Source organism: Moschus berezovskii, chromosome 14 (assembly GCF_049115385.1).
Source record: "Moschus berezovskii isolate FMDL1 chromosome 14, NW_MosBer_1.0, whole genome shotgun sequence".
In the NCBI taxonomy this organism is placed as follows: domain Eukaryota; kingdom Metazoa; phylum Chordata; class Mammalia; order Artiodactyla; family Moschidae; genus Moschus; species Moschus berezovskii.
In genome coordinates, this window is record NC_142473.1 from 4625335 (window position 1) to 4650690 (window position 25356).

Genomic DNA, 25356 nt, shown 5'->3' on the forward strand with positions numbered 1-25356 from the left:
AGTGCAGTCAAAAGTAAAAAATTAATTAAAAAAACAAGCAAACAAATAAAAAACTGAACAAAGCCATGATGAAAAAACTCAGTTTGGGCTCAGGTTCAGTTCAGTTCAGTTCAGTTCAGTTGCTCAGTCGTGTCCGACTCCGCGACCCCATGAATCACAGCACGCCAGGCCTCCCTGTCCATCACCAACTCCCGGAGTTCACTCAAACTCATGTCCACAGAGTCAGTGATGCCATCCAGCCATCTCATTCTCCGTCGTCCCCTTCTCCTCCCGCCCCCAACCTTTCCCAGCATCAGAGTCTTTTCCAGTGAGTCAACTCGTCGCATGAGGTGGCCAAAGTATTGCAGTTTCAGCTTTAGCATCAGTCCCTCCAATGAACATCCAGGATTGATCTCCTCTAGAATGGACTGGTTGGATCTCCTTGCAGTATAAGGGACTCTCAAGAGTCTTCTCCAACACCACAGTTCAAAAGCATTGATTCTTCGGCGGTCAGCCTTCTTCACAGTCCAACTCTCACATCCATACATGACCACGGGAAAAACCATAGCCTTGACTAGACGGACCTTGGTTGGCAAAGTAATGTCTCTGCTTTTTAATATACTATCAAGGTTGGTCATAACTTTCCTTCCAAGGAGCAAGCGTCTTTTAATTTCATGGCTGCAATCAGCATCTGCAGTGATTTTGGAGCCCAAAAGGCAGGTAATTTACAATGTCCATGCCTCTGTGTTGCACATTAACCAAACTGTGGTGGCTTACCAAGGAAGTGTTCATATTTCATTCATGCTCCTTTCCTAACGCCCTCTTTATTTCAATAATCTCTCTCTTTTTTAACATTAACATTTCACAAAAGCCTACTATGTGCCAGCCTTTGGGGAGTGGGGGTGGGGGGCGCCCTATCATCTGGCTTGCAGGATCTTACTTCCCCAACCATGGATTGAACCTGGACGCTCAGGAGAGTCCTAACCAGTGGACCGCCAGCAAATTCCCAGGTTTTTTGTTTTTAATCTTCAGAATAATCCAATTTGGCAAGATTAGTCCCAATTTACATGTGAACAGACTAGGAGAGTGAGTGACTCATCTAAAGTCACAGAACTTTTCATATGTTGAACTCAGCCCAGATTCTTTATAGTGCTTTTTTTTTCATTTCCTTTCCCCTTCTCTGCTTTTATTTTAGACCTGCTAAGAATGTCTCTTCCCTGGTGGCTCAGAGGTTAAAGCGTCTTCCCCCAATGCGGGAGACCCGGGTTCGATCCCTGGGTCGGGAAGATCCCCTGGAGAAGGAAACGGTAACCCACTCCGGTATTCTTGCCTGGAGAATTCCATGGATGGAGAAGCCTGGTAGGCTCCAGTCCACGGGGTCGCAAAGAGTCGGACACGACTGAGCGACAGAATGGAACGGAACGGAAGAATGTCTCAGTATCTTTCTAGATGCCATTTTCTAAATGGCAACAGAGACAATATACTTAAGAAGTCAAAAGGATTTCAGCTGGCTCTACACAAATATTGTATAATTCTTGACTAAAAACATAGCAGAAGAACTTCTGATAAGAAGGTTCTTTAAGAATCATTTAATACATCTGATGTCTTTATCCTTTCTCCAAAGTCATCTGTCATCCAAAAAATACTGAAAAACTTCTTCTGATGGAGTTACAGGTCATTTCCTTCTGAGGTGGCTTACTCCATGTTTGGGTTGATTGACAGGCTATTCTGTATAATGCAAAGACTACTGAGAACCAATTAGCTCAATCAACCAATTAGCTCAATCTCTTATTTTATCTTGCTCTGGAAACTGGTATAGTGCTTAACTACTTGGCCTGAAGGCCAGAGAATGTGGGGGCTCAATTCAAGCTCCAGAATTTACCAGCTATGAGACCTTAGATAAACTGCCTATCTTTTCAAAGCCGTGGTTCTCTTTTCTGTAAAACAGAAAATATTAAGTACCGATCCTACTGAGCAGATGCTAAAGAGTCTGCCTGCAAAGCAGGAGACCCGGGTTTGATCACTAGTCTGGAAGATCCCCTGGAGAAATGGCTACCCACTCCAGTATTATTGCCTGGGAAATCCTATGGACAGAAGAACCTGGCGAGCTACAGGCCATGGGGTAACAAAGAGTCAGACATGACTGAACGACTAACACTTTCACTTTCCACTGAGCTGTTGACAGGCATCCAGTAATTGTCTCATTAGTAATAATAGTTGCAGACAATTAGCAATTGTCTCATAAATTAGTACTATTGTTAGGGGAAGCACACTGATTGAAACCGCCCACCCTGGCCAGGCACCATAGTAACCATTTGCATGAGTTGTTTATGACAGGAGATCCTGATTAGGAATGCGGAACTAATAAGCCACCACCAACCAGAAGAGGTCGGGAAAGGTCTAAAGGAGACACCATGTGTCCATCCACTTCCCAGAATCCCTCTCGCTAACATCCATCTTGGATGAGCGATGTGTGCGCCACCAGGAAAGATTCTGAATCAGAACGACTGGCCAAAGACCACCGGAAACTAATCCCATCACCATTTAAAACCCGAGACTGTGAGTCACGAGGCAGAGATGTTTTCCTGGGTTCCTTTACCCTACTGCTCTCCACCCAGGTGCACTTTCCCAATAAAATCTCTTGATTTGTCAGCATGTGTCTCCTTGGACAATTCATTTCCGAGTGTTACACAAGAGACCAGTTTCGGGCCCTGGAAGGGGTCCCCTTTCCTACAACAAATGGCGACTCTGGTGGGGATTCTTCTTCGCTGAAACTGACAGCCTGACCACTCGGGGTACTCGGGGGCCAGGTTGCCTGCCAATGGACCAGACCCAGTGGCCGCAACTGGGACCCTTTTGTCCCTGGTCTCCTCCTGACTCCTCCTCCAACTGGCCAGAATGCCCCGACTGGTAAGGAACAAGAGACTTTATTGACCTCTCTCTTTCCTCTCCTTAGTCCTTCCTATCCTTCCCCGTTTTTCTAGTCCCCCGGTCCTGGACCCAGGAATCTGGTCGAAGGGCCTCAGCGTAAGCTGAGGATTGGAGACTGATCACCTCCTCTTGGCAGAGAACTCGAATTCTGGTTCTGGTCTGATTTCTGGTAGGGCCGAGTTCTAGTCCTCCCTTCTCTGGAGGCCCAGGGAAAAGTCCCGTAAACACCTGGGTGTCTGCAAGTGGCAGGAAACGTCTGTAAGGCCACCCCTTTTGCCCCCCTCTCCCACCTCCTCCCTCTTCTTTCAACCTGGTTTCCTTTCCTCCCTTTGAAATCAGTGAAGACCTGAGATATTTTCCTTTACTCTGTTAGTACTTGGATCTGAAGTTTTGTGTCTCTATAGGAGGTTTTCTGAGACTGTATTCTTATATTTGAGGGAGTGTTTGATAAAGACTGCAGGTCTATATGTGTGTTTTAACTCTGTGTTCTGTGTTGTGATTTTTGATGGCCATTTTGCTTTGTCTGGCTACAATTTGGTTTAGACCTGTCGCCATTTTGTTAGAAGTTGATTTTCTTTCCCTGTGCCTTGAGACCAGGGCTCTGGCTCTGTTCTCAGGAACACTTACCTAGACCATCTCTAATCCCTGAGACAGAGGAAAAATGGGAAAAAGTCTTTAAAAGTTTTATTTATTCCAACTGTTTTTTATAAACTAGTAAATTTTATATCTAATTTATATCTAATTCATGACTAAAAACTTAGAAAATGAAGCTAGATCTTGCACTGTGTCTGTCGAAATATGTCTTGGTATGTCTTTGTCTCTGAGTAATATTTCTGAAGTTAATTTGTAAATGAGCTCTATTTAATTAGCTTAAAGAAAGGTAAGCACTTACAAATCAAATAATTCTAAATTAAACAATAAATTCCAGGTTCAGGTGAACTGAGAAATATTCAGTATTAAATACCTGATATTAATGTTTGTTTGTTGATCTATCTAATATAGACATGTCTTAGAGTAATTAACATTAAGTAAAATATTTTCATTGTACGTAGGTTTAATATAAGTTAGATATTATATCTGCTACAAGTTTGTCAACAAGGAAATTACCTTGAGTGAAAAAACTTCTAAAAAATATAAATGAGATATGAGCTTTTAGATAAGCTCTATTAAAAATAATTATTCTTTAGGAATATCTGTCTAGTGATTAGCAACACATTACAACTCACACAGTTGAATTATTTCATTGATTTTTAAAAGTAGAAGTCCTTTAGCTAAGTGCAAACGGTTGTCATGGTGTTTACGTGGACCTCATTGCATTTATTGGTGCCTTTCTGAAGTTTTGCTGAACCTGAATGATATTTATTTTGGCTGGAAACAAACTAATCTTGTTGAAAATTCGAGCAGAATTTCACCTTGAAGAAATGTCATGGGATTTTAAATCACAAATGTTGGAAAAAATAAAATGTACCAGGACAGAATTATGATAAAAAAAAAAAAAAAGGAATATCTGTCTAAAATAGTCTCTCCAGATTGGCGTAACTTGAATTTCTAAGGGTTGTGCTAAGTGTTGGAAGTCTATTAAATAGGTCATTTCCAAATAAAATAAGATTTTGAAACATTTACTACTAAACACTAATTTCCTTTTATAGAAAAACTAAAGAGATTGGGGACTATAAATGAATAATGTTCGGTGACATCCCAAAATGTTCTAAGAAAGCAAGGATTTTAGAAATTATCACTGGTATTTATGCTTACCAATCTATAAAAAGGTAATATAAAAGTTAGTTCTTGGTTGCTAAAGGAAAGTAAGAAGTGTGTTTTCAATTAAAAAAAAGTACGAAAAATACTAAAGAGTTATGCATGATCAGCATTTTCTAAAATTGGATTACAATTAGTTAGATAAATGGATTTTGTTAGGAATGACACAGCCATAAAAAAACTGGTTACAGCCAACTAGTTACAAGATGGCGGAGCTGGCTTTCACAAGACCTTGAGCCTTGGTATTTACACCCATTGTGACATATCAACAAGCTAAATGATACACTCATCAACACTGACTAAATCTGACCAAATGTTCTAAATGCTTTTAATTGATCTTTTCGATAAAACTTCCTAAATCGAACTTTTTTGAAGTTCCTTTGACCTCTAGCTAACTTTGGGGTGCTTCAGAGGGCCCCTAAAACATCCCAAAGAGAGATATTAAACTGTGTTTATTTGGTTGGTTAAATTACATAAAAAATTTTATCAAATGAGTAATAAATCCGCTCATGTTATAATGTATAGTAAAATTACTAATACAGATATCCTAGAAATTATATGGAGTTCTTAACATTTTGATATGTCCTGGTATTCTAACGAAAAACCTGATGACTTCACAAAAGTTAACAAAAGACTGAATGAACCAGCAAATATGCTTATAACTTTTATGGTTTCTATCTGAAAATTACAGGTTTGAATCTTGTGTTTTCCGGGAGTAGGGAAAAACTTCCTCTCAAACTAATTATAAAAATAATTTGGTAAAATTGTAAGTTATAAACAAAACTATTATATTTTCTCTTTATCTGACTCCTCCAGAAATTTCAAACTCTTAGGTTTCCAGTAAGTTTATCAAATGATCTAAGAAGGTTATCTCACTAACAGGTACAAAAATCTGAAGGAATTTTTGAGACCTTAAAAAGAGAAGAATCCACCTAGATCTGTTAGGCAAAATCTGTGATAATCCTTTGGTGTGAGTTTCCCAGCCCTGTTTTATTTTAAAAGTTCAGTCCGAGATTCCATAAATGTTTCAGCAAAATAAAAATCTGTGATCAATTATGGTTATATAAATCATCAGACCAAAATTAGTGAGAACAGACCTATTTTGCAAACAAGCTAGCCTTAATTTGGTTATATTTAATAAAAATGAGGGTAATTTTAGGGAGAAAAAGATGTTTCGATAAATGTTAAATCCCAGTTTTTTAAAGGAGGTCTATCAATAGAGGTAGTAAGAATAATTTCTTAGATAGTTCTTTGATATTAATGTAAAATTTAATTAAATAAAAAAACACCCTATGTTTGTTTCTAAAGCTTATTTCAGTAATCTATCTTTGGATGAAGATCAGATGCCTCATGACCTGCAACCAGGACTGGAAAAAGACATAATTTAAGGGACTGCCTCCAACCTGGATGGAAAGGCTTTTTTTATCAGGAGAAACTACACCACACCAGGATGAGAAGATGACGACATCAGAGGTAGAGAGCTTGCCCAAGATGTTGGGCCTGATTCGTATGATCATTTAATAATGTTTTCTTAACTTCTTAGACCTTTGCATATAAATCAAATGCTTTTCTATCAAAGGCCTGATCCTATGCTAGTTTTAGAAATTAATCCAATTGTCGGGTTTGTGGCCAATTACCTGTGTCCTGGTTGGTAATCTGGTAGTTCTGGGTTACCTTGGTAAATTTCTCTACTACAAGACTCTAACCTGTTGGCCCTGAGAAAATTTACTTAAAAAAATTATAGTCATATTCAGGTCACTGTGATATTACTATATAGAATCCCCTCACCAGGCCAATTAATAATGTCTGCTCTGACTCTGGCCATCAATTTGAGCTTTTTCTATTACTCAAGCTCAATCAGAACAACAAGAAAAGTTTCAGCAAAGGAGAAAAAAATCTCCCACAATTATAGGATGGATTTATATAAATAACACAAGGCTATGGTAATTTAGGTTTAAAGTGTCCTCTGTGTTGGAAACAATTAAATCATACTAAAGACAATCAGTCTAGTAACACTAAAAAACTGGGCTATGTGCCTTTTAGATGGTGCCAATATATAATTTCCCTGGAAGATAAAGATTCTACAGAGTAGACTAAGTCAGATAACCTGAGATATACTGGGCTACATCTAATGGAATGTCTTAACTTCAGTCTTACTTATGACTTTACTAATACTGCTGGCTATGTTATTTGTATTTCACTTGTTTTACAAAATTGCTGTTTCATGCACTGCCAAATGTGTATCTGAGGCCTTTAATAGAATAATATATAGTCCCATATGAGATCAATGATAGTAACAGTGTAACTCTCAGCTCAGTTCAGTTCAGTCGCTCAGTCGTGTCCGGCTCTTAGCGACCCCATGAACCACAGCATGCCAGGCATCCCTGTCCATCACCAACTCCCGGAGTTCACTCAAACTCATGTCCATTGAGTCGGTGATGCCATCCAGCCATCTCATTCTCTGTCGTCCCCTTCTCCTCCTACCCCCAATCCCTCCCAGAATCAGACTCTTTTCCAGTGAGTCAACTCGTCGCATGAGGTGGCCAAAGTATTGCAGTTTCAGCTTCAGCATAAGTCCTTCATATGAACACCCAGGATTGATCTCCTTTAGAATGGACTGGTTGGATCTCCTTGCAGTCCAAGGGACTCTCAAGAGTCTTCTCCAGCACCACAGTTCAAAAGCATCAATTCTTCGGCGATCAGCTTTCTTCACAGTCTAACTCTCACATCCATCCATGACCACGGGAAAAACCATAGCCTTGACTAGACGGACCTTGGTTGGCAAAGTAATGTCTCTGCTTTTTAATATGCTATCTAGGCCGGTCATAACTTTCCTTTCAAGGAGTAAGCGTCTTTTAATTTCACGGCTTGCATAGGAACCTGGAATGTTAGGTCCATGAATCAAGGCAAATTGGAAGTGGTCAAACAGGGGATGGCAAGAGTAAACGTCGACATTCTAGGAATCAGTGAACGAAAATGGACTGGAATGGGTGAATTTAACTCAGATGACCATTATATCTACTGCTGTGGGCAGGAATCCCATAGAAGAAATGGAGTAGCCATCATGGTCAACAAAAGAGTCCAAAATGCAGTACTTGGATGGAATCTTAGAAACGACAGAATGATTTCTGTTCGTTTCCAAGGCAAACCATTCAATATTACACTAATCCAAGTCTATGCCCCAACCAGTAATGCTGAAGAAGCCGAAGTTGAACGGTTCTATGAAGACTTACAAGACCTTTTAGAACTAACACCCAAAAAAAATGTCCTTTTCATTATAGGGGACTGGAATGCAAAAGTAGGAAGTCAAGAAACACTTGGAGTAACAGGCAAATTTGGCCTTGGAGCAGGAAATGAGGCAGGGCAAAGGCTAATAGAGTTTTGCCAAGAAAACGCACTGGTCATAGCAAACACCCTCTTCCAACAGCACAAGAGAAGACTCTACACATGGACATCACGAGATGGTCAACAGCGAAATCAGATTGATTATATTCTTTGCAGCCAAAGATGGAGAAGCTCTATACAGTTAGCAAAAACAAGACCAGGAGCTGACTGTGGCTCAGATCATGAACTCCTTATTGCCAAATTCAGACTTAAATGGAAGAAAGTAGGGAAAACCACTAGACCATTCAGATATGACCTAAATCAAATCCCTTATGATTATTGAGTGGAAGTAAGAAATAGATTTAAGGGTCTAGATCTGATAGAGTGCCTGATGAACTCTGGACGGAGTTTCGTAACATTGTACAGGAGACAGGGACCAAGGCCATCACCGTGGAAAAGAAATGCAAAACAGCAAAATGGCTGTCTGAGGAGGCCTTACAAATAGCTGTGAAAACAAGAGAAGTGAAAAGCAAAAGAGGAAAGGAAAGATATAAGCATCTGAATGCAGAGTTCCAAAGAATAGCAAGGAGAGATAAGAAAGCCTTCCTCAGTGATCAATGCAAAGAAACAGAGGAAACCAACAGAATAGGAAAAACTAGAGATCTCTTCAAGAAAATTAGAGATTCCAAGGGAACATTTCATGCAAAGATGGGCTCGATAAAGGACAGAAATTGTATGGACATAACAGAAGCAGAAGATATTAAGAAGAGGTGGCAAGAATACACAGAAGAACTGTACAAAAAAGATCTTCATGACCAAGATAATCAAGATGGCGTGATCACTCACCTGGAGCCAGACATCTTGGAATGTGAAGTGAAGTGGGCCTTAGAGAGCATCACGACGAACAAAGCTAGTGGAGGTGATGGAATTACAATTTAGCTATTTCGAATCCTGAAAGATGATGCTGTGAAAGTGCTGCACTCAATATGCCAGCAAATTTGGAAAACTCAGCAATGGCCACAGGACTGGAAAAGGTCACTCTTCATTCCAATCCCAAAGAAAGGGAATGCTAAAGAATGCTCAAACTACTGCACAATTGCACTCATCTCACACGCTAGTAAAGTCATGCTCAAAATTCTCCAAGCTAGGCTTCAGCAATATGTGAATCGTGAACTTCCAGATGTTCAAGCAGGTTTTAGAAAAGGCAGAGGCACCAGAGATCAAATTGCCAACATCCGCTGGATCATGGAGAAAGCAAGAAAGTTCCAGAAAAACATCTATTTCTGCTTCATTGATGATGCCAAAGCCTTTGACTGTGTGGATCACAATAAACTGTGGAAAATTCTAAAAGAGATGGGAATACCAGACCACTTGACCTGCCTCTTGAGAAACCTGTATGCAGGTCAGGAAGCAACAGTCAGAACTGGACATGGAACAACAGACTGGTTCCAAATAGGAAATGGAGTACGTCAAGGTTGTATATTGTCACCTTGCTTATTTAACTTCTATGCAGGGTACATCATGAGGAACGCTGGGCTGGAAGAAGCACAAGCTGGAATCAAGATTGCTGGGAGAAATATCAATAACCTCAGATATGCAGATGACACTACCCTTATGGCAGAAAGTGAAGAGGAACTCAAAAGCCTCTTGATGAAAGTGAAAGAGGAGAGTGAAAAGGTTGGCTTGAAGCTGAACATTCAAAAAACAAAGATCGTGGCATCTGGTTCCATCACTTCATGGTAAATAGATGGAAAAACAGTGGAAACAGTGTCAGACTTTATTTTTTGGGCTCCAAAATCACTGCAGATGCTGAGTGCAGCCATGAAATTAAAAGACGCCTACTCCTTGGAAGGAAAGTTATGACCAACCTAGACAGCATATTAAAAAGCAGAGACATTACTTTGTCAACCAAGGTCCGTGTAGTCAAGGCTATGGTTTTTCCCGTGGTCATGTACGGAGTTGGACTGTGAAGAAGGCTGATCGCCGAAGAATTGATGCTTTTGAACTGTGGTGTTGGAGAAGACTCTTGAGAGTCCCTTGGACTGCAAGGAGATCCAAACAGTCCATTCTAAAGGAGATCAATCCTGGGTGTTCATTGGAAGGACTGATGCTAAAGCTGAAACTGCAATACTTTGGCCACCTCATGTGACCAGTTGACTCACTGGAAAAGACTCTGATGCTGGGAAAGGTTGGGGGTGGGAGGAGAAGGGGACGACGGAGAATGAGATGGCTGGATGGCATCACCGACTCTGTGGACATGAGTTTGAGTGAACTCCGGGAGTTGGTGATGGACAGGGAGGCCTGGCGTGCTGTGATTCATGGGGTCGCGGAGAGTCGGACACGGCTGAGCAACTGAACTGAACTGAACTGAAGACTCTGTGGGGCTCTGGAGTACAGATCTGTTCTGTGTTCTCCATTTCTTATCTGTAGGATATAGGCTTCATTCAGCCTCCTTCACCTTCCCTGAGTTCCAAAGAGTGAATTCAAACAATTGCTTATCAGGGAAGGGAGGGGATACAGAAACAGTAACAATCAAATGGTGGTATAGCCTTGAGACAGGGTCCTGGTTCCTACCAAATAAATATGCATAACAATGTCTTTAAGTTCGTCTACAGAACTGGAGCCCCCACCCAGGTGAAACATGGTAACTTCAGACTGAACACAAGATTCCTGGAACATGGCTCTGTTGCTTCACCACCAACCAATCAAAACAAAAAGTTACAAACTCTGCAGCCCTCACCCCAAATGTTGCCTCCTGTTTCTGGGGACCAGTGATGACCATCCTGTTAGGTCTGCTGTTTGGCCCCTTTCTATTTCATCTCTGAAAGGAGCCAACAGTTTCAAATTAAACTGCTGTTGCTACAAGGGTGGAAGCTGGTTTCAGATGTGGAACACCCCAACTTAGATCAGGTAGAGAGAGACTTCTGCTCTGCTAGGCAGGCCTACGCCCATGCACAGCAGGAAGAAGTTACAGAAGAAAGAGACCTCCACCCCAATTCCCAAGAAGTATCTTGAGTATGAAGTCTCTCAGAGGGGAGTTGTTAGGGGAAGCACACTGACTGATACCACCCACCCTGGCCAGGCGCCATAGTAACCATTTGCATGAGTTGTTTTATGACAGGAGATCCTGATTAGGAATGCGAAACTAATAAGCCATCACCAACCAGAAGAGGTCAGAAAGGTCTAAAGGAGACACCATGTGTCCGTCCACTTCCCAGAATCCCTCTTGCTAACACCCATCTTGACTGAGCGATGCGAGCGCCACCAGGAAAGACTCTGAATTAGAATGACTGGCCAAAGACCACTCAGAAACTAATCTAAGACCCGAGACTGGGAGTCACAGGGCAGAGCTGTCCTCCTGGGTTCCTTTACCGTACTGCTCTCCACTCAGGTGCCCTTTCCCAATAAAATCTCTTGCTCTGTCAGCACATGTCTCCTCGGACAATTCTTTTCCGAGTGTTAGACAAGAGCCCAGTTTTGGGCCCTGGAAGGGGTCCCCTTTCCTACAACATTATCAGTGGTTTTATCAACCTAAGGCAAAATATTTAGCTCAATTCCCTTGTCTATAAAAGAGGGAGTTCGTGAAATTGTTCTTAAGTCTTCCAGGTCTCTTTTATCATATAATAAACTTAAATCTGTGTGTGATTAGCTTTTCCCATCTGTCCTCATTGGGGAGAAGTTCTTAACCTAGAGCCCATGGATGGGCTTCTAGGGGATCCCTGAACCCTTTGAAATGAAATATAATTGCATGAGTACTTATTTAAAGACAGGATATGTAGCTTGCAGAATCTATAACTTAAAACAGATTTAAAACCACTGTCTTTCAGTTCAGTTGCACAGTCGTGTCCGACTCTTTGCGACCCCATGAAACATAGCACGTCAGGCTTCCCTGTCCATCACCAACTCCCGGAGTTCACTCAAACTCATGTCCATCAAGTCGGTGATGCCATCCAGCCATCTCATTCTCTGTAGTCCCCGTCTCCTCCCACCCCCAATCCCTCCCAGTATCAGACTCTTTTCCAGTGAGTCAACTCGTCGCATGAGGTGGCCAAAGTATTGGAGTTTCAGCTTTAGACTGTGCAAATCACATCTATTCGATCTTTGACATGATAGAACTTCATTAATGTAAAGATTTCAATTTTTCCCAGATTAGCTATCCTAAGTTCCTTCTAAGAGGTTTTTTTATATTATATGATTTCTCTTCTGAATGATCATATAAAGCTGATATCCTTTTTGAAATATGGTTCCAAAGATGAGCAAAGTATTCTTGACATGATACATCCAATCAGCACAGAGGGAGAGAAGCTGTAGAGAAGTACTACTTGCTGTAGAGAAGCACTACTTCTATAAATACTGCTTTAGGCACTGAGAGGGTAACAGGCAGGAAGGCTAAGGGTTGCCAAAGGGAGGAAATAGGCTGCAAGCGTCAGAGGATTTTACCTCTCTTAAGAGGCAAGAGGAAACAAACTACAAGTATCAGATTTTTTTCCCTCTCTATACAAAAATAAAAGGTTTCTTTTAAAATTCTGTGTTGCCATGACACCTGGTTCTACCTGAACTTAACTTTTCTCAAACCTTGAGCTAACCAATGTATTTTTCTTATGGAAATGTTTTTCTTAAGCTATGTTAATGAACTATGTCTAACTGATAATGGCTCAACAAACCAGTATGTTTTACTCATTCAATTGTTCTCCTAATCTATGTTAATGGAACTATACATTTGCTTGAAAACCTGCCTTTCTTCAAGATTCATGTCAATCTCTTTATGGCCCAGAGTGACTCACCTTGTGCCAATGTTATGTCAAAATGCATGTTGTGGGTGAGGGGCCTGGTGCCGCTCTCTGAGTTTTGAGATATTTCCTTTCTCCAACTAGCAGCCTGCTAGCAGCTCAGCTAAAGGCTAGCAGGGAGGCACTCTTTCCTCCCACTTCTGATGTCTATGTCCCATAAGCCTTCTCGATATCTTTTATACTTTAATAAAACTTCATCACACAAAATCTCTGAGTGATTGAGCCTCATCACTGGTCCCAGATTGAATTCCTCTCCTCCGAAGAGCAAGAATCCTGGTGTCTTTCACGGTTCAACAACAGCCTGTCAGGCACCATCAGACTGAGACAGTTAGATCAACCTTTGCACAACCTTAGTGACCTAAGTCTTTCTTACTTGGTTTCCTGCTAATATCATATACTTCTCAGAACTCTCTCTGTGCAGCCATCCTCTTGGACATATATACAGCATGTATTTACCCTTTATAAATTTAATCTTGTAAGATTTAATCCAATTCTCCAATCTGTCAAAAATTAATTTCTAATAATAATATAAATACAATACATATGGATATACTGTCAATTGAAAGGAGAAAAAAAATCACCTATTTTAACATATATTTTCACAAATCTGACTTATAATTTCTGCTGATCTCATAAACTATAATATTAAAAATGGTTTAATTTTTATGCTATATTATTATCAAAACAGTAAAATAGGTTCCCTTAGTTTGAGGCTAGCTTTCAGACACAACACATACACAAAATCAATGCATAGAACTCTGACTGTAATTTTCCCTTGAATGCAGCTCACATGACTATATTAACAGTAGAGATGGACAAAAGCAGTATGAGAAAAGCAAGTTAATAGTATGTTAAGAAGCAGTTCCTTGTCCCTTCATCACTGTTGATACACTGACCAACTGCCTTTTCTATGTCTCAGTGATCCCTCTATTAAAGGGAAATCATAACATCTGTCAAAAAATTACATTTTAGAGCTCACGTTCTTCAACAGCCCCCCTGAATGGCAAAGGTCTTTTAAATTAACATAATTTATCCTGTGATTCCAATAACTCTTTTGACTCCCCAGTGACGACAACACAAACCAGTAAGACTTATTCATGGGGTTTCCTGGATCTTCTTGCATTGGAATTTATAAATGACTGCAAGATAATCACTTGCAGTCTATACTCACCATCTATAATAGACATATTTCTAGATGTTGATGTAGTGGCCTTTGAACCTCTGCCTTGAGTAGAAATCTCCAGACTAGTGCCTGCTGTTAGAATATTGAGCAGTTAATATACAGTCCATCAGTAGCTAAAGTTTTCTTTAAAAAAATAAAATCAAAATGAAATCTAATAACAGTTATCTCAAAACAGTTTATGTGTAAAATGCCAAATATATATATATAAGAAGAAAGATTTGGAGTCTGATCAATTTGCAAAGACTATACTTGGGCCCCATCTGGTTCATATTGCTCCATTTAAAATTTAAGGAAAATATTTATAAATGCAAGAATAATAAAATAATATCACTAGAATATGAAGACTTTTCTCTTTGGAGATTTTTAACTAAAGTACTATCCATTTTAACCAGTTTAAAATTCCTATAGATAAACATTTAATAAAAATAATTTTAAAATATTCCTAGGGATTTTTATACTTCATTAGGAAGTCATTGGGTGACTAGTTTTTATTATTTGGACAATTCAATGACAACAGCGTCACAGTAAACATAATGCTGGTAATTACTGTTAACTAACATTAAGATATCAAATTGTTTGAGGGCACTTTTTCTTTGTAAACAAATTTTATAAAGCCATTTCATGATAATGCGGGCATTTGTATCTTATGACGTTAACAAAAATAATTTTTATGATCTCTAGTTTTCTTCCTACCTTAGCTAATCATTTTCTTTAAGTGTTTCATTCACTATTACTTTGTATATGTGAGACTAAATGTATCGATTAAATATACCCAATGTCTAAGAAAAACTGTGAAACTTTTTTCTTTTGGCTGTGCAGTGAGACTAAAGGGATCTTAATTCCCTGACTAGGGATTGAACCCACACCCTTAGCAGTGAAAGTTCAAGTCCTAACCACGGGATCTTCAGGAAAATTCCCAAACACAGTAAAATTCTTTTAAAAAATAGGAGAGTAGGTATTAAAATCTTTTATCATGTAAAAAAATATATATTAAAAACTTCATGTGCATGTGGCTATTCAGTATTTAAGTGAAATGTGTATATCAAGACTACATTAAAGCCTGTCTCAGTACATTATAAAGATACATTTTTGAAGGACCGTGTAACTGAATTCTGCCAATGGGAATACAATTCTGAATTTCCTGCACAATTGCCAAGTGTGAATGTGGAGGGAAGACAGTACTCGGGGCTAACCTCTTCCTCTCTGCGACCCCCTTCTTGACACTGAATTCTGCCCTCTTCCTCCTCTTTGGCCTCTTCCTCGGCCTCTTCCTTTGTTGGCTGCCACTATGATGCTATCATCAGAGTCATCAGCCATCTGTTCTGCCGAATCTATACTCATAAGGTCTTCAGCAGTCAAGGCGGAAGCGGCGTCCTCTGACTGAGATCTGAGGGCTCTGGCCCTACTCATGGCCTGACAGGGATGATAAGAGGAAAGCACATGTTAGTGGACAATGCAGCATCCGCACAAGTCATTAATCTGGTCACTCTGGTGAACATCTCTTATTTCCAAACTGTCTAAACTATTATTTTTCACTTATTATGCTGTTGTTGTTGTTCAATCGCTCAGTTGTGTCCAACTCTTTGCAAACCCATGGGCTGCAACATGCCAGGCTTTCCTGTCCTTCACTATCTCCCAGAGTTTACTCAAACTCAGGTTGATTGAATCAGTGATGATGCCGTTCAAACATCTCATCCTCTGCTGTGCCCTTCTCCTCATAGTCACACTAAAAAATGCAATACAAGAGAAGCCTTCTCCACCACCAATCAAATTTCAGTTCAGTCGCTCAGTCGTGTGCAACTCTTTGCGACCCCATGAACCACAGCACGCCAGGCCTCCCTGTCCATCACCAACTCCCGAAGTTCACTCAAACTCATGTCCATCGAGTCGGTGATGCCATCCAGCCATCTCATTCTCTGTCATCCCTGTCTCCTCCCGCTCCCAATCCCACCCAGCATCAGAGTCTTTTCCAGTGAGTCAACTCGTCACATGAGGTGGCCAAAGTACTGGAGTTTCAGCTTTAGCATCAGTCCTTCCAATGAACACCCAGGATTGATCTCCTTTAGAATGGACTGGTTGGATCTCCTTGCAGTCCAAGGGACTCTCAAGAGTCTTCTCCAGCATCACAGTTCAAAAGCATCAGTTCTTCAGTGATCAGCTTTCTTCACAGTCCAACTCTCACACCCATACATGACCACTGGAAAAACTATAGCCTTGACTAGACGGACATGGTTGGCAAAGTAATGTCTCTGCTTTTTAATATGCTATCTAGGTTGGTCATAACTTTCCTTCCAAGGAGTAAGCGTCTTTTAATTTCATGGCTGCAATCACCATCTGCAGTGATTTTGGAGCAACCCAAAAAAACTCTGACACTGTTTCCACTGTTTCTCCATCTATTTCCCTAGAAGTGATGGGACCAGATGCCATGATCTTTGTTTTCTGAATGTTGAGCTTCAAGCCAACCTTTTCACTCTCCTCTTTCACTTTCATCAAGAGGCTTTTGAGTTCCTCTTCACTTTCTGCCATAAGGGTGGTGTCATCTGCATATCTGAGGTTAATGATATTTCTCAAGGCAATCTTGATTCCAGTTTGCGCTTCTTCCAGCCCAGCGTTCCTCATGATGTACTCTGCATAGAAGTTAAATAAGCAGGGTGACAATATACAACCTTGACGTACTCCTTTTCCTATTTGGAACCAGTCTGTTGTTCCATGTCTAGTTCTAACTGTTGCGTCCTGACCTGCATACAGGTTTCTCAAGAGGCAGGTCAGGTGGTCTGGTATTCTCATCTCTTTCAGAATTTTCCACACTTTATTGTGATCCACAAAGTCAAAGGCTTTGGCATCATCAATGAAGCAGAAATAGATGTTTTTCTGCAACTCTCTTGCTTTCTCCATGATCCAGCAGATGTTGGCAATTTGATCTCTGGTGCCTCGGGCCTTTTCTAAAACCTGCCTGAACATCTATCTGGAAGTTCACGTTTCACATATTGCTGAAGCCTGGCTTGGAGAATTTTGAACATGACTTTACTAGCGTGTGAGATGAGTGCAATTGTGCAGTAGTTTGAGCATTCTTTGGCATTCCCTTTCTTTGGGATTGGAATGAAGACTGACCTTGTCCAGTCCTGTGGCCATTGCTGAGTTTTCCAAATTTGCTGGCATACTGAGTGCAGCACTTTCATAGCATCATCTTTCAGGATTTGAAATAGCTCAATTGGAATTCCATCACCTCCACGAGCTTTGTTCATAGTGATGCTCTCTAAGGCCCACTTGACTTCACATTCCAAGATGTCTGGTTCCAGGTGAGTGATCACGCCATCGTGATTATCTTGGTCATGAAGATCTTTTTTGTATAGTTCTTCTGTGTATTCTTGCCACCTCTTCATATCTTCAGCTTCTGTTCAGTTCAGTTCAGTCGCTCAGTCGTGTCCGACTCTTTGCGACCCCATCAATCACAGCACGCCAGATCTCCCTGTCCATCACCAACTCCCGGAGTACACTCAAACTCATGTCCACAGAGTCGGTGATGCCATCCAGCCATCTCATTCTCCGTCGTCCCCTTCTCCTCCCGCCCCCAAACTTTCCCAGCATCAGAGTCTTTTCCAGTGAGTCAACTCGATGCATGAGGTGGCCAAAGTATTGCAGTTTCAGCTTTATCATCAGTCCCTCCAACGAACATCCAGGATTGATCTCCTTTAGAATGGACTGGTTGGATCTCCTTGCAGTCCAAGGGACTCTGAAGAGTCTTCTCCAATACCACAGTTCAAAAGCATCAATTCTTCGGCGATCAGCTTTCTTCACAGTCCAACTCTCACATCCATACATGACCACGGGAAAAACCATTGCCTTGACTAGACGGACCTTGGTTGGCAAAGTAACGTCTCTGCTTTTTAATATACTATCAAGGTTGGTCATAACTTTCCTTCCAAGGAGTAAGCGTCTTTTAATTTCATGGCTGCACTCAGCATCTGCAGTGATTTTGGAGCCCCAAAAAATAAAGTCTGACACTGTTTCCACTGTTTTTCCATCTATTTCCCAGGAAGTGATGGGACCAGATTCCATGATCTTTGTTTTCTGAATGTTGAGCTTCAAGCCAACCTTTTCACTCTCCTCTTTCACTTTCATCAAGAGGCTTTTGAGTTCCTCTTCACTCTGCGTGTCCTTTATCGAGCCCATCTTTGCATGAAATATTCCCTTGATATCTCTAATTTTCTTGAAGAGATCTCTTGTTTTTCCTATTCTGTTGTTTTCCTCTATTTCTTTGCATTGATTGCTGAGGAAGGCTTTCTTATTTCTCCTTGCTATTCTTTGGAACTCTGCATTCAGATGCTTATATCTTTCCTTTTCTCCTTTGCTTTTCGCTTCTCTTCTTTTCACAGCTATTTGTAAGGCCTCCTCAGAAAGCCAATTTGTTTTTTGCATTTCTTTTCCATGGGGATGGTGTTGGTCCCTGTCTCCTGTACAATGTCACGAACTTCCATCCATAGTTCATCAGGCACTCTATCAGATCTAGTCCCTTAAATCTATTTCTCACTTCCACTGTATAATCATAAGGGATTTGATTTAGGTCATATCTGAATGGTCTAGTGGTTTTCCCTACTTTCTTCAATTTAAGTCTGAATTTGGCAATAAGGAATTCATGATCTGACCCACAGTCAGCTCCTGGTCTTGTTTTTACTAACTGTATAGAGCTTCTCCCTCTTTGGCTGCAAAGAATATAATCAATCTGATTTCGCTGTTGACCATCTCGTGATGTCCATGTGTAGAATCTTCTCTTGTGTTGTTGGAACAGGGTGTTTGCTATGACCACTGCGATCTCTTGGCAAAACTCTATTAGCTTTTGCCCTGCTTCATTTCGTGCTCCAAGGCCAAATTTGCCTGTTACTCCAGGTGTTTCTTGACTTCCTACTTTTGCATTCCAGTCCCCTATAATGAAAAGGATATCTTTTTTGGGTGTTAGTTCTAAAAGGTCTTGTAAGTCTTCATAGAACCGTTCAACTTCGGCTTCTTCAGCATTACTGGTTGGGGCATAGGCTTGGATTACTGTAATATATGTCCACTGGAGAAGGGAATGGCAAACCACTTCAGTATACTTGCCTTGAGAACCCCATGAACAGTATCAAAAGGCAATATGATAGGATACTGAATGAGGAATTCCACAGGTCAGTAGGTGCCCAGTATGCTACTGGAGATCAGCAGAGAAATAACTCCAGAAAGAAAGAAGGGATGGAGCCAAAGCAAAACCAATAACCAGTTCTGGATGTGACTGGTGATAGAAGAAAGGTCTGATGCTGTAAAGAGCAATATTGCATAGGAACCTGGAATGTTAGGTCCATGAATCAAGGCAAATTGGAAGTGGTCAAACAGGAGATGACAAGAGTGAATGTAGACATTCTAGGAATCAGTGAACTAAAATGGACTAAAATCTGGGTTAATTTAACACAGATGACCATTATATCTACTACTGTGGGCAGGAATCCCTTAGAAGGAATGGAGTAGCCATCATGGTCAACAAATGAGTCCGAAATGCAGTACTTGGATGCAATTTTAAAAACGACAGAATGATTTCTGTTCATTTCCAAAGCAACCAAATTTAGTGCTGTGATTCGCCAGATCGATTTGCAATACTGCCTATAAAACGAGATCTTCTGAAAGGCATACTAAGGATAACAAAATTTCACAAAATCAGAAGTTTCAAAACTGGGAGGAATGGCAATTCTGGCAGGAGTTAGCAATCAATCCTAATTCAACAGGCTTCCCAGGTGGTGCCAGTGGTAAAGAACCTGCCTGGCAGTGCAGGAGACATAAGAGACGAGTTCTATCCCTGGGTTGGGAAGATGCCCTGGAGGAGGGCCTGACAATCTCCTCTTGTCAGGAAAACAAGAGGAGAAAATCCCACGGACAGAGGTGCCTGCCTGGTGGGTTACAGTCCATAGAGTAGGAAAGAGTTGGACATGATGGAACCAACTTAGTACACATGCACGCACACCTAATTCAACACCACCATTTGTAAGAGACTGTCATCATTTAAACTTCTCTTTACAATAGGCTAATGATAAATAACAAGAAAAAAAACTCACAAAAAATAGCTTCTATCTCTGAGTGATGACATTTGAGGGTGCTTTTCTTCATTATTATTGAATATTACAAATTTGCTACAATATACATTTTCTAAAATATGACTTTTATAATCAGAAAAACATAAGCAATAATTTCTTACAAATATATATATAAAAAGAATTAAGTAGAACAAAACAAGTGAAAGCCTGGAAAAGGATAAAAAACCTTAGGATCAAGATTTTAATTTAATAAATTTTAATTTGAAAAGAAACAGTCTAGAAAAGATCAGTTTGAGACTTAATGAAATATCCTGAATAAGTGAAGTGACTATATATTTCCTGATTAAAAACAAAAAGAGCAATGCTGCCCTGATCTCTTCCTTTAAATCTATCAAAATGTAACAAGAAGAAAAAAATTTTTTAATGTTTTCAATAAAATTAGAAAAATGCTCTACCCACAGAATACAAAGACTAGGAGGAAGAGTTAATGGGTAAGGAGTGTGAATATCTGGCTTGGCTAAAGGAGAAGGTTGAAGAGTTTCAGACATTGTAAAGAGCTACAAAATTGATCTATCCTACCCAAGAGACCATGACAACAGTCTCTCTTGCTTAGAATGACAAGTTCTGGGTCTAAGAACAGGCAGCTAGAGCATTTCCAAGCTCTCTGTGATCCATGAACTATGGACAGACAGGACTAACTGAGGAGATGAGAACAAAGCAGGCAGGGCAGAAGCAGGAGTGAAGTGGTGGTGGAAGGGAACCAAGCTTCACGATGAGGCACTTGCTGGAGTGGAACAGCTAACTCACTACAAGTGCTCAACAAGGCATTACAAATCAAAAAGAAAAAACTTCAGGGAATACAACAAAAAACATAAAGAAAAAAACTGTAAAGATTTCAATTCATCTTTCTTGTCCCAGATAAAGTATGGCCAACGCTCATAATTTTCACATCCCATATATGCAAATTCACCTACTTGCCAAAATGTTTTTGTAACCCCAAAACAATATTCCCGATGTTTCTGTGGTCATTTATGGGCATGTGCAGAGTGGTGAAAATTTTTAATTGCCTGACACACACACTCCCAGATGATGTCAAACAATGTGACACTCAGCCTTCTGGTTTCAGCTCTCGTACTTGTAAATGAGTGTCCTTTTCGGAACACATGTAGAGCCATGCTGTTCACAATTTTGTGCTTTTAGATGGTGATTTTACTTTTAAAATGGCTCCAGGTGTACAGATGAAGCGGTGTTTACTGTTCCTAAGTGCAGAAAGCTAAGATGTGCCTTGTGGAGCAAATACACTTGTAGATAAGCATCATTCAGGCATGAGTTATAGGGCTATTGGCCACAAGTTCAATGTTAATGAATCAATGACATATACTGAATAAGGTGTCCTCAAACAGAAACACACACGGAAAAGGTACTGCATTAATCAGTTAGCAAAGATTTTTGTAACCAGTGGCTGGCAAGAGCCTATAATACTCAGTGTTTGTAGTGACTTCATAGAACACAACTGCAATAAATAACAGTACATTAAAAAATATATATAAAGACCTAAATTACATACTAAGGTAGATGTAATTGATGTATGTTGAACGCTGTACTCTGAAAATAAATAATATACTTCTTTTCAAGACCCCATGAAATGGTTTAACTGATATATAATGGAATGCTAAGAAAAAGATCAATTCTAAATAACAAAAAAGAATATCATAATTTCTCATCACAGTGCAATAAAATTAAAAATGAAAATACCCTGACTTCAAATTGCAAAATAAAACAAAAATTACAGAATATCTAGAAAATTAAAATAAAAATACTGAGTACCAGAACAGATGAAACTACTTTAAAATGAATTGTTAAAGAAAATAAATGAGAATGGAGGGGGGAAAAGATCTAAGGAAAATTAAAAGAATTATGAGAAAGCACTCTGCTCAATTCTAAGTAATTTGGAAAACAAATGACCTCAACTAAACCAAGACAGTCTCAACAGACTAATTAACAAACAACATTTTGAGAAAATTATTAAAAGAACTACACTCCAGAAAATGACCACAACTAGAGAGTATCACAGGTAAATTATACCAAATCTTCAAAGAACAGATGATTCCATGGCTATTTCGACAACATTAAGAAAGAAAGCTGCCAATTTCTTTTTATAAAGCCAGCATAACATGGTACCAAAAACTGACAAAGGACTGCATGCACAGAAGAAAAATTACAGTATCTTACTTATTAATATCAAAGCAAACAAAAGGAATCCAGGGGCTCACTGAAAGACCAGTACACCCATTACCAGGGGGTTCATAAAGTGATACTAAGGACGTGTCAATAATAGAAGAGAAAATAATATAATTCACCATAATAACAGAACACAGGAGGAAGAACCCCACAGGGGTATCTTCACAGATGCCAAAAAAGCTTTTGATTCATTACCTATTCCAGATTTAAACAAACAAACAAAAAGCCCTCAGGAACAAAAGGAGACCTCTTTTGCATGACAAAAACCCCTAACTCTGCTACAGGAACACTCAGTATGAGTGTGCACACACTTTCACCTGAGTGCTCTTACTAATCAATTAGAGAAAGGCCAATGACCTAGGCAAAAAAAATAATACTCTATGTAAAGAACATGAAAAAGTATTTCATATAATGTAACTTATAAAAATTACTCAGACTTACTAGTAATAAAAAAAGTATGAATTAAAAACAACAATAAGAAATAATTTTTCACCACTTAGATTTGTAAAGATCATACAGCAATTCCATGTTTAACCTTCTGAGGAATCATCATACTGTTTTCCACAGTAGCTTTTATCTTCGCACTAGCAATGCACTGGCACCCCACTCTAGTACTCTTGCCTGGAAAATTCCATGGACAGAGGAGCCTGGTAGGCTGCAGTCCATGGGGTCGCTAAGAGTGGGACACTGCTGAGTGACTTCACTTTCACTTTTCACTTTCATGCATTGGAGAAGGAAATGGCAACCCACTCCAGGGTTCTTGCCTGGAGAATCCCAGGGACGGGGGAGCCTGATGGACTGCCGTCTATGGGGTCGCACAGAGTTGGACACGACTGAAGCAACTTAGCAGCACAGCAGCAATGCACAAGGGTTCCCATTTCTCCATTTTCTTGCCATTATTTGCTACCTTCTAATTTTTTGGAGAACAGCCATTCAAAGGGATACAAAGTGTACCTAATGGTTTTGATCAGAATTCCCTAGTGTTTAGTGATACTGAGCATCTTTTCTGTGCTTAGTGGTTAACTGTATCTCTTCTTTAAAGAAATATCTAGGCAAGCCCTCTGTCCATTTTTAAAACAGGTTGTTTCGTTGAATTTTAGAGCTCTTTATATGTTCTGGTTATTAATCCTTTATCAGATATATGATTTGCAAATATGTTCTCTCATCCTACTGGCTGCCTCTTCACTCCATTAACAGCACTTGGTATTACAGCTTAAAAAAAGATATCGACCCTGAATTGAATTCACATAGAACATAAGAAAGAAATCAGAGGCCAGTCCAACTATGAACTTTGGATCAGACTAAGAACAGTTTCTACATTTTAAAACGGCTGTAAAAAAGAAAAGTGACATATACCACAGATGGCCAGCAAAGCCTAAAATATTTACTACTGATATTTGGCTTTCTATTTAAATAGGAACCTACAATTAAAGAAAATACTTGAGAGTTTTACTATGTGAACAAGACAATAAAGCATGTTTTTATCTCTAAAATAAAAACTAATGCTTTTGTTTGTCTGTTTAAGTAATTTAAGTATGATACTGGCATTCATGTTCTGAGCTAAATAATTCTACAAAGCTGTGAATTACACCTTGAGAAAGCCTTGAACTTCTTTAGTCAAATTCTAAACAGTATCAATTCAGTTCAGTTTGGTGTTGCTCAGTTATGTCCAACTCATTGTGACCCCATGGATTATAGCACACCAGACTTTACTGTCCATCACCAACTCCCAGAGTTTACTCAAACTCATGTCCACTGAGTCAGTGATGCCATCCAACCATTTCATCCTCTGTCGTCCCCTTCTCCTCCCGCCTTCAATTTTTTCCCAGCATTAGGGTCTTTTCAAATGAATCAGTTCTTCGCATCAGGTGGCCAAATATTGGAGTTTTAACTTCAGCATCAGTCCTTCCAATCAATATTCAGGAATTATTTCCTTTGGATAGGCTGGTTGAATCTTCTTGCAGTCCAAGGGACTCTCTCTCAAGAGTCTTCTCCAACACCACAGTTCAAAAGCATCAATTCTTTGGTGCTCGGTTTTCTTTATACTCCCAACTCTCGCGCCCATACATGACTACTGGAAAAACCATAGCTTTGACAAGACAGATCTTTGTTGGCAAAGTAATGTCTGATTTTTAATATGCTGTCTGTGTTGGTCATCGCTTTTCTTCCAAGGAGCAAGCGTCTTTGAATTTCATGGCTGCAATCACCAGCAGTGATTCTGGAGCCCGCCAAAATAAAAGTCTGTCACTGTTTCCATTGTTTCTCCGTCTATTTGCCATGAAGTGATGGAACCAGATGCCATGACCTTAGTTTTCTGGATGTTGAGCTTTAAGCCAACTTTTTACTCTCCTCTTTCACTTTCATCAAGAGGCTTTTGAGTTCCTCTTCACTTTCTGCCGTAAGGGTGGTATCATCGGCATATCTGAGGTTAGTGATATTTCTCCTGTCAATCTTGATTCCAGCTTGTGCTTCATCCAGTCCAGCATTTCTCATGATGTACTTTGCATATAAGTTAAATAAGCAGGGTGACAATATACAGCCTTGATGTACTCCTTTCCCGATTTGGAACCAGTCTGTTGTTCCATGTCCAGTTCTAACTGTTGCTCCTTGACCTGCATACAGATTTCTCAGGAGGCAGGTAAGGTGGTGGTCTGGTATTCCCATCTCTTGAAGAATTTTCCACAGTTTGTTGTGATCCACACAGTCAAGGCTTTGGCATCGTGATTAAAGCAGAAGTAGATGTTTTTCTGGAACTCTCTTGCTTTTTTGATGATCCAACGGATGTTGGCAATTTGACCTCTGGTTCCTCTGCCTTTTCTAAATCCAGGTTGAACATCTCGAAGTTCACGGATCACATACTGCTGAAGTCTGGCTTGGAGAATTTTGAGCACTACTCTGAAGCATGTGAGATGAGTGCAATTGTGCAGTAGTTAGAACATTCTTTGGCATTTCCTTTCTTTGGGATTGGAATGAAAACTGACCTTTTCCAGTCCTGTGGCCACTGCTGAGTATTCCAGATTTGCTGGCACATTCTAGGATGTCTGGCTCTTGGTGAGTGATTACACCATCATGGTTGTCTTGGTCATGAAGATTT

General features: G+C 40.0%; 1 protein-coding gene across 5 annotated transcripts in view; it reads right to left on the reverse strand.

Moving 5' to 3' along the window:
• The window catches only part of MRE11 (MRE11 double strand break repair nuclease), a 96334-nt gene that overhangs the window by 14071 nt on the left and 56907 nt on the right, over window positions 1-25356 (reverse strand). For all 5 annotated transcript variants that reach the window (XM_055422827.2, XM_055422828.2, XM_088842866.1 and 2 more), the window contains 2 exons: window positions 15159-15378; window positions 13954-14037 (listed from right to left, as the gene is read on the reverse strand). In XM_055422827.2, the coding sequence (XP_055278802.1) occupies window positions 13954-14037; window positions 15159-15378 (304 nt within the window). The remainder of the gene's footprint in view (window positions 1-13953; window positions 14038-15158; window positions 15379-25356) is intronic.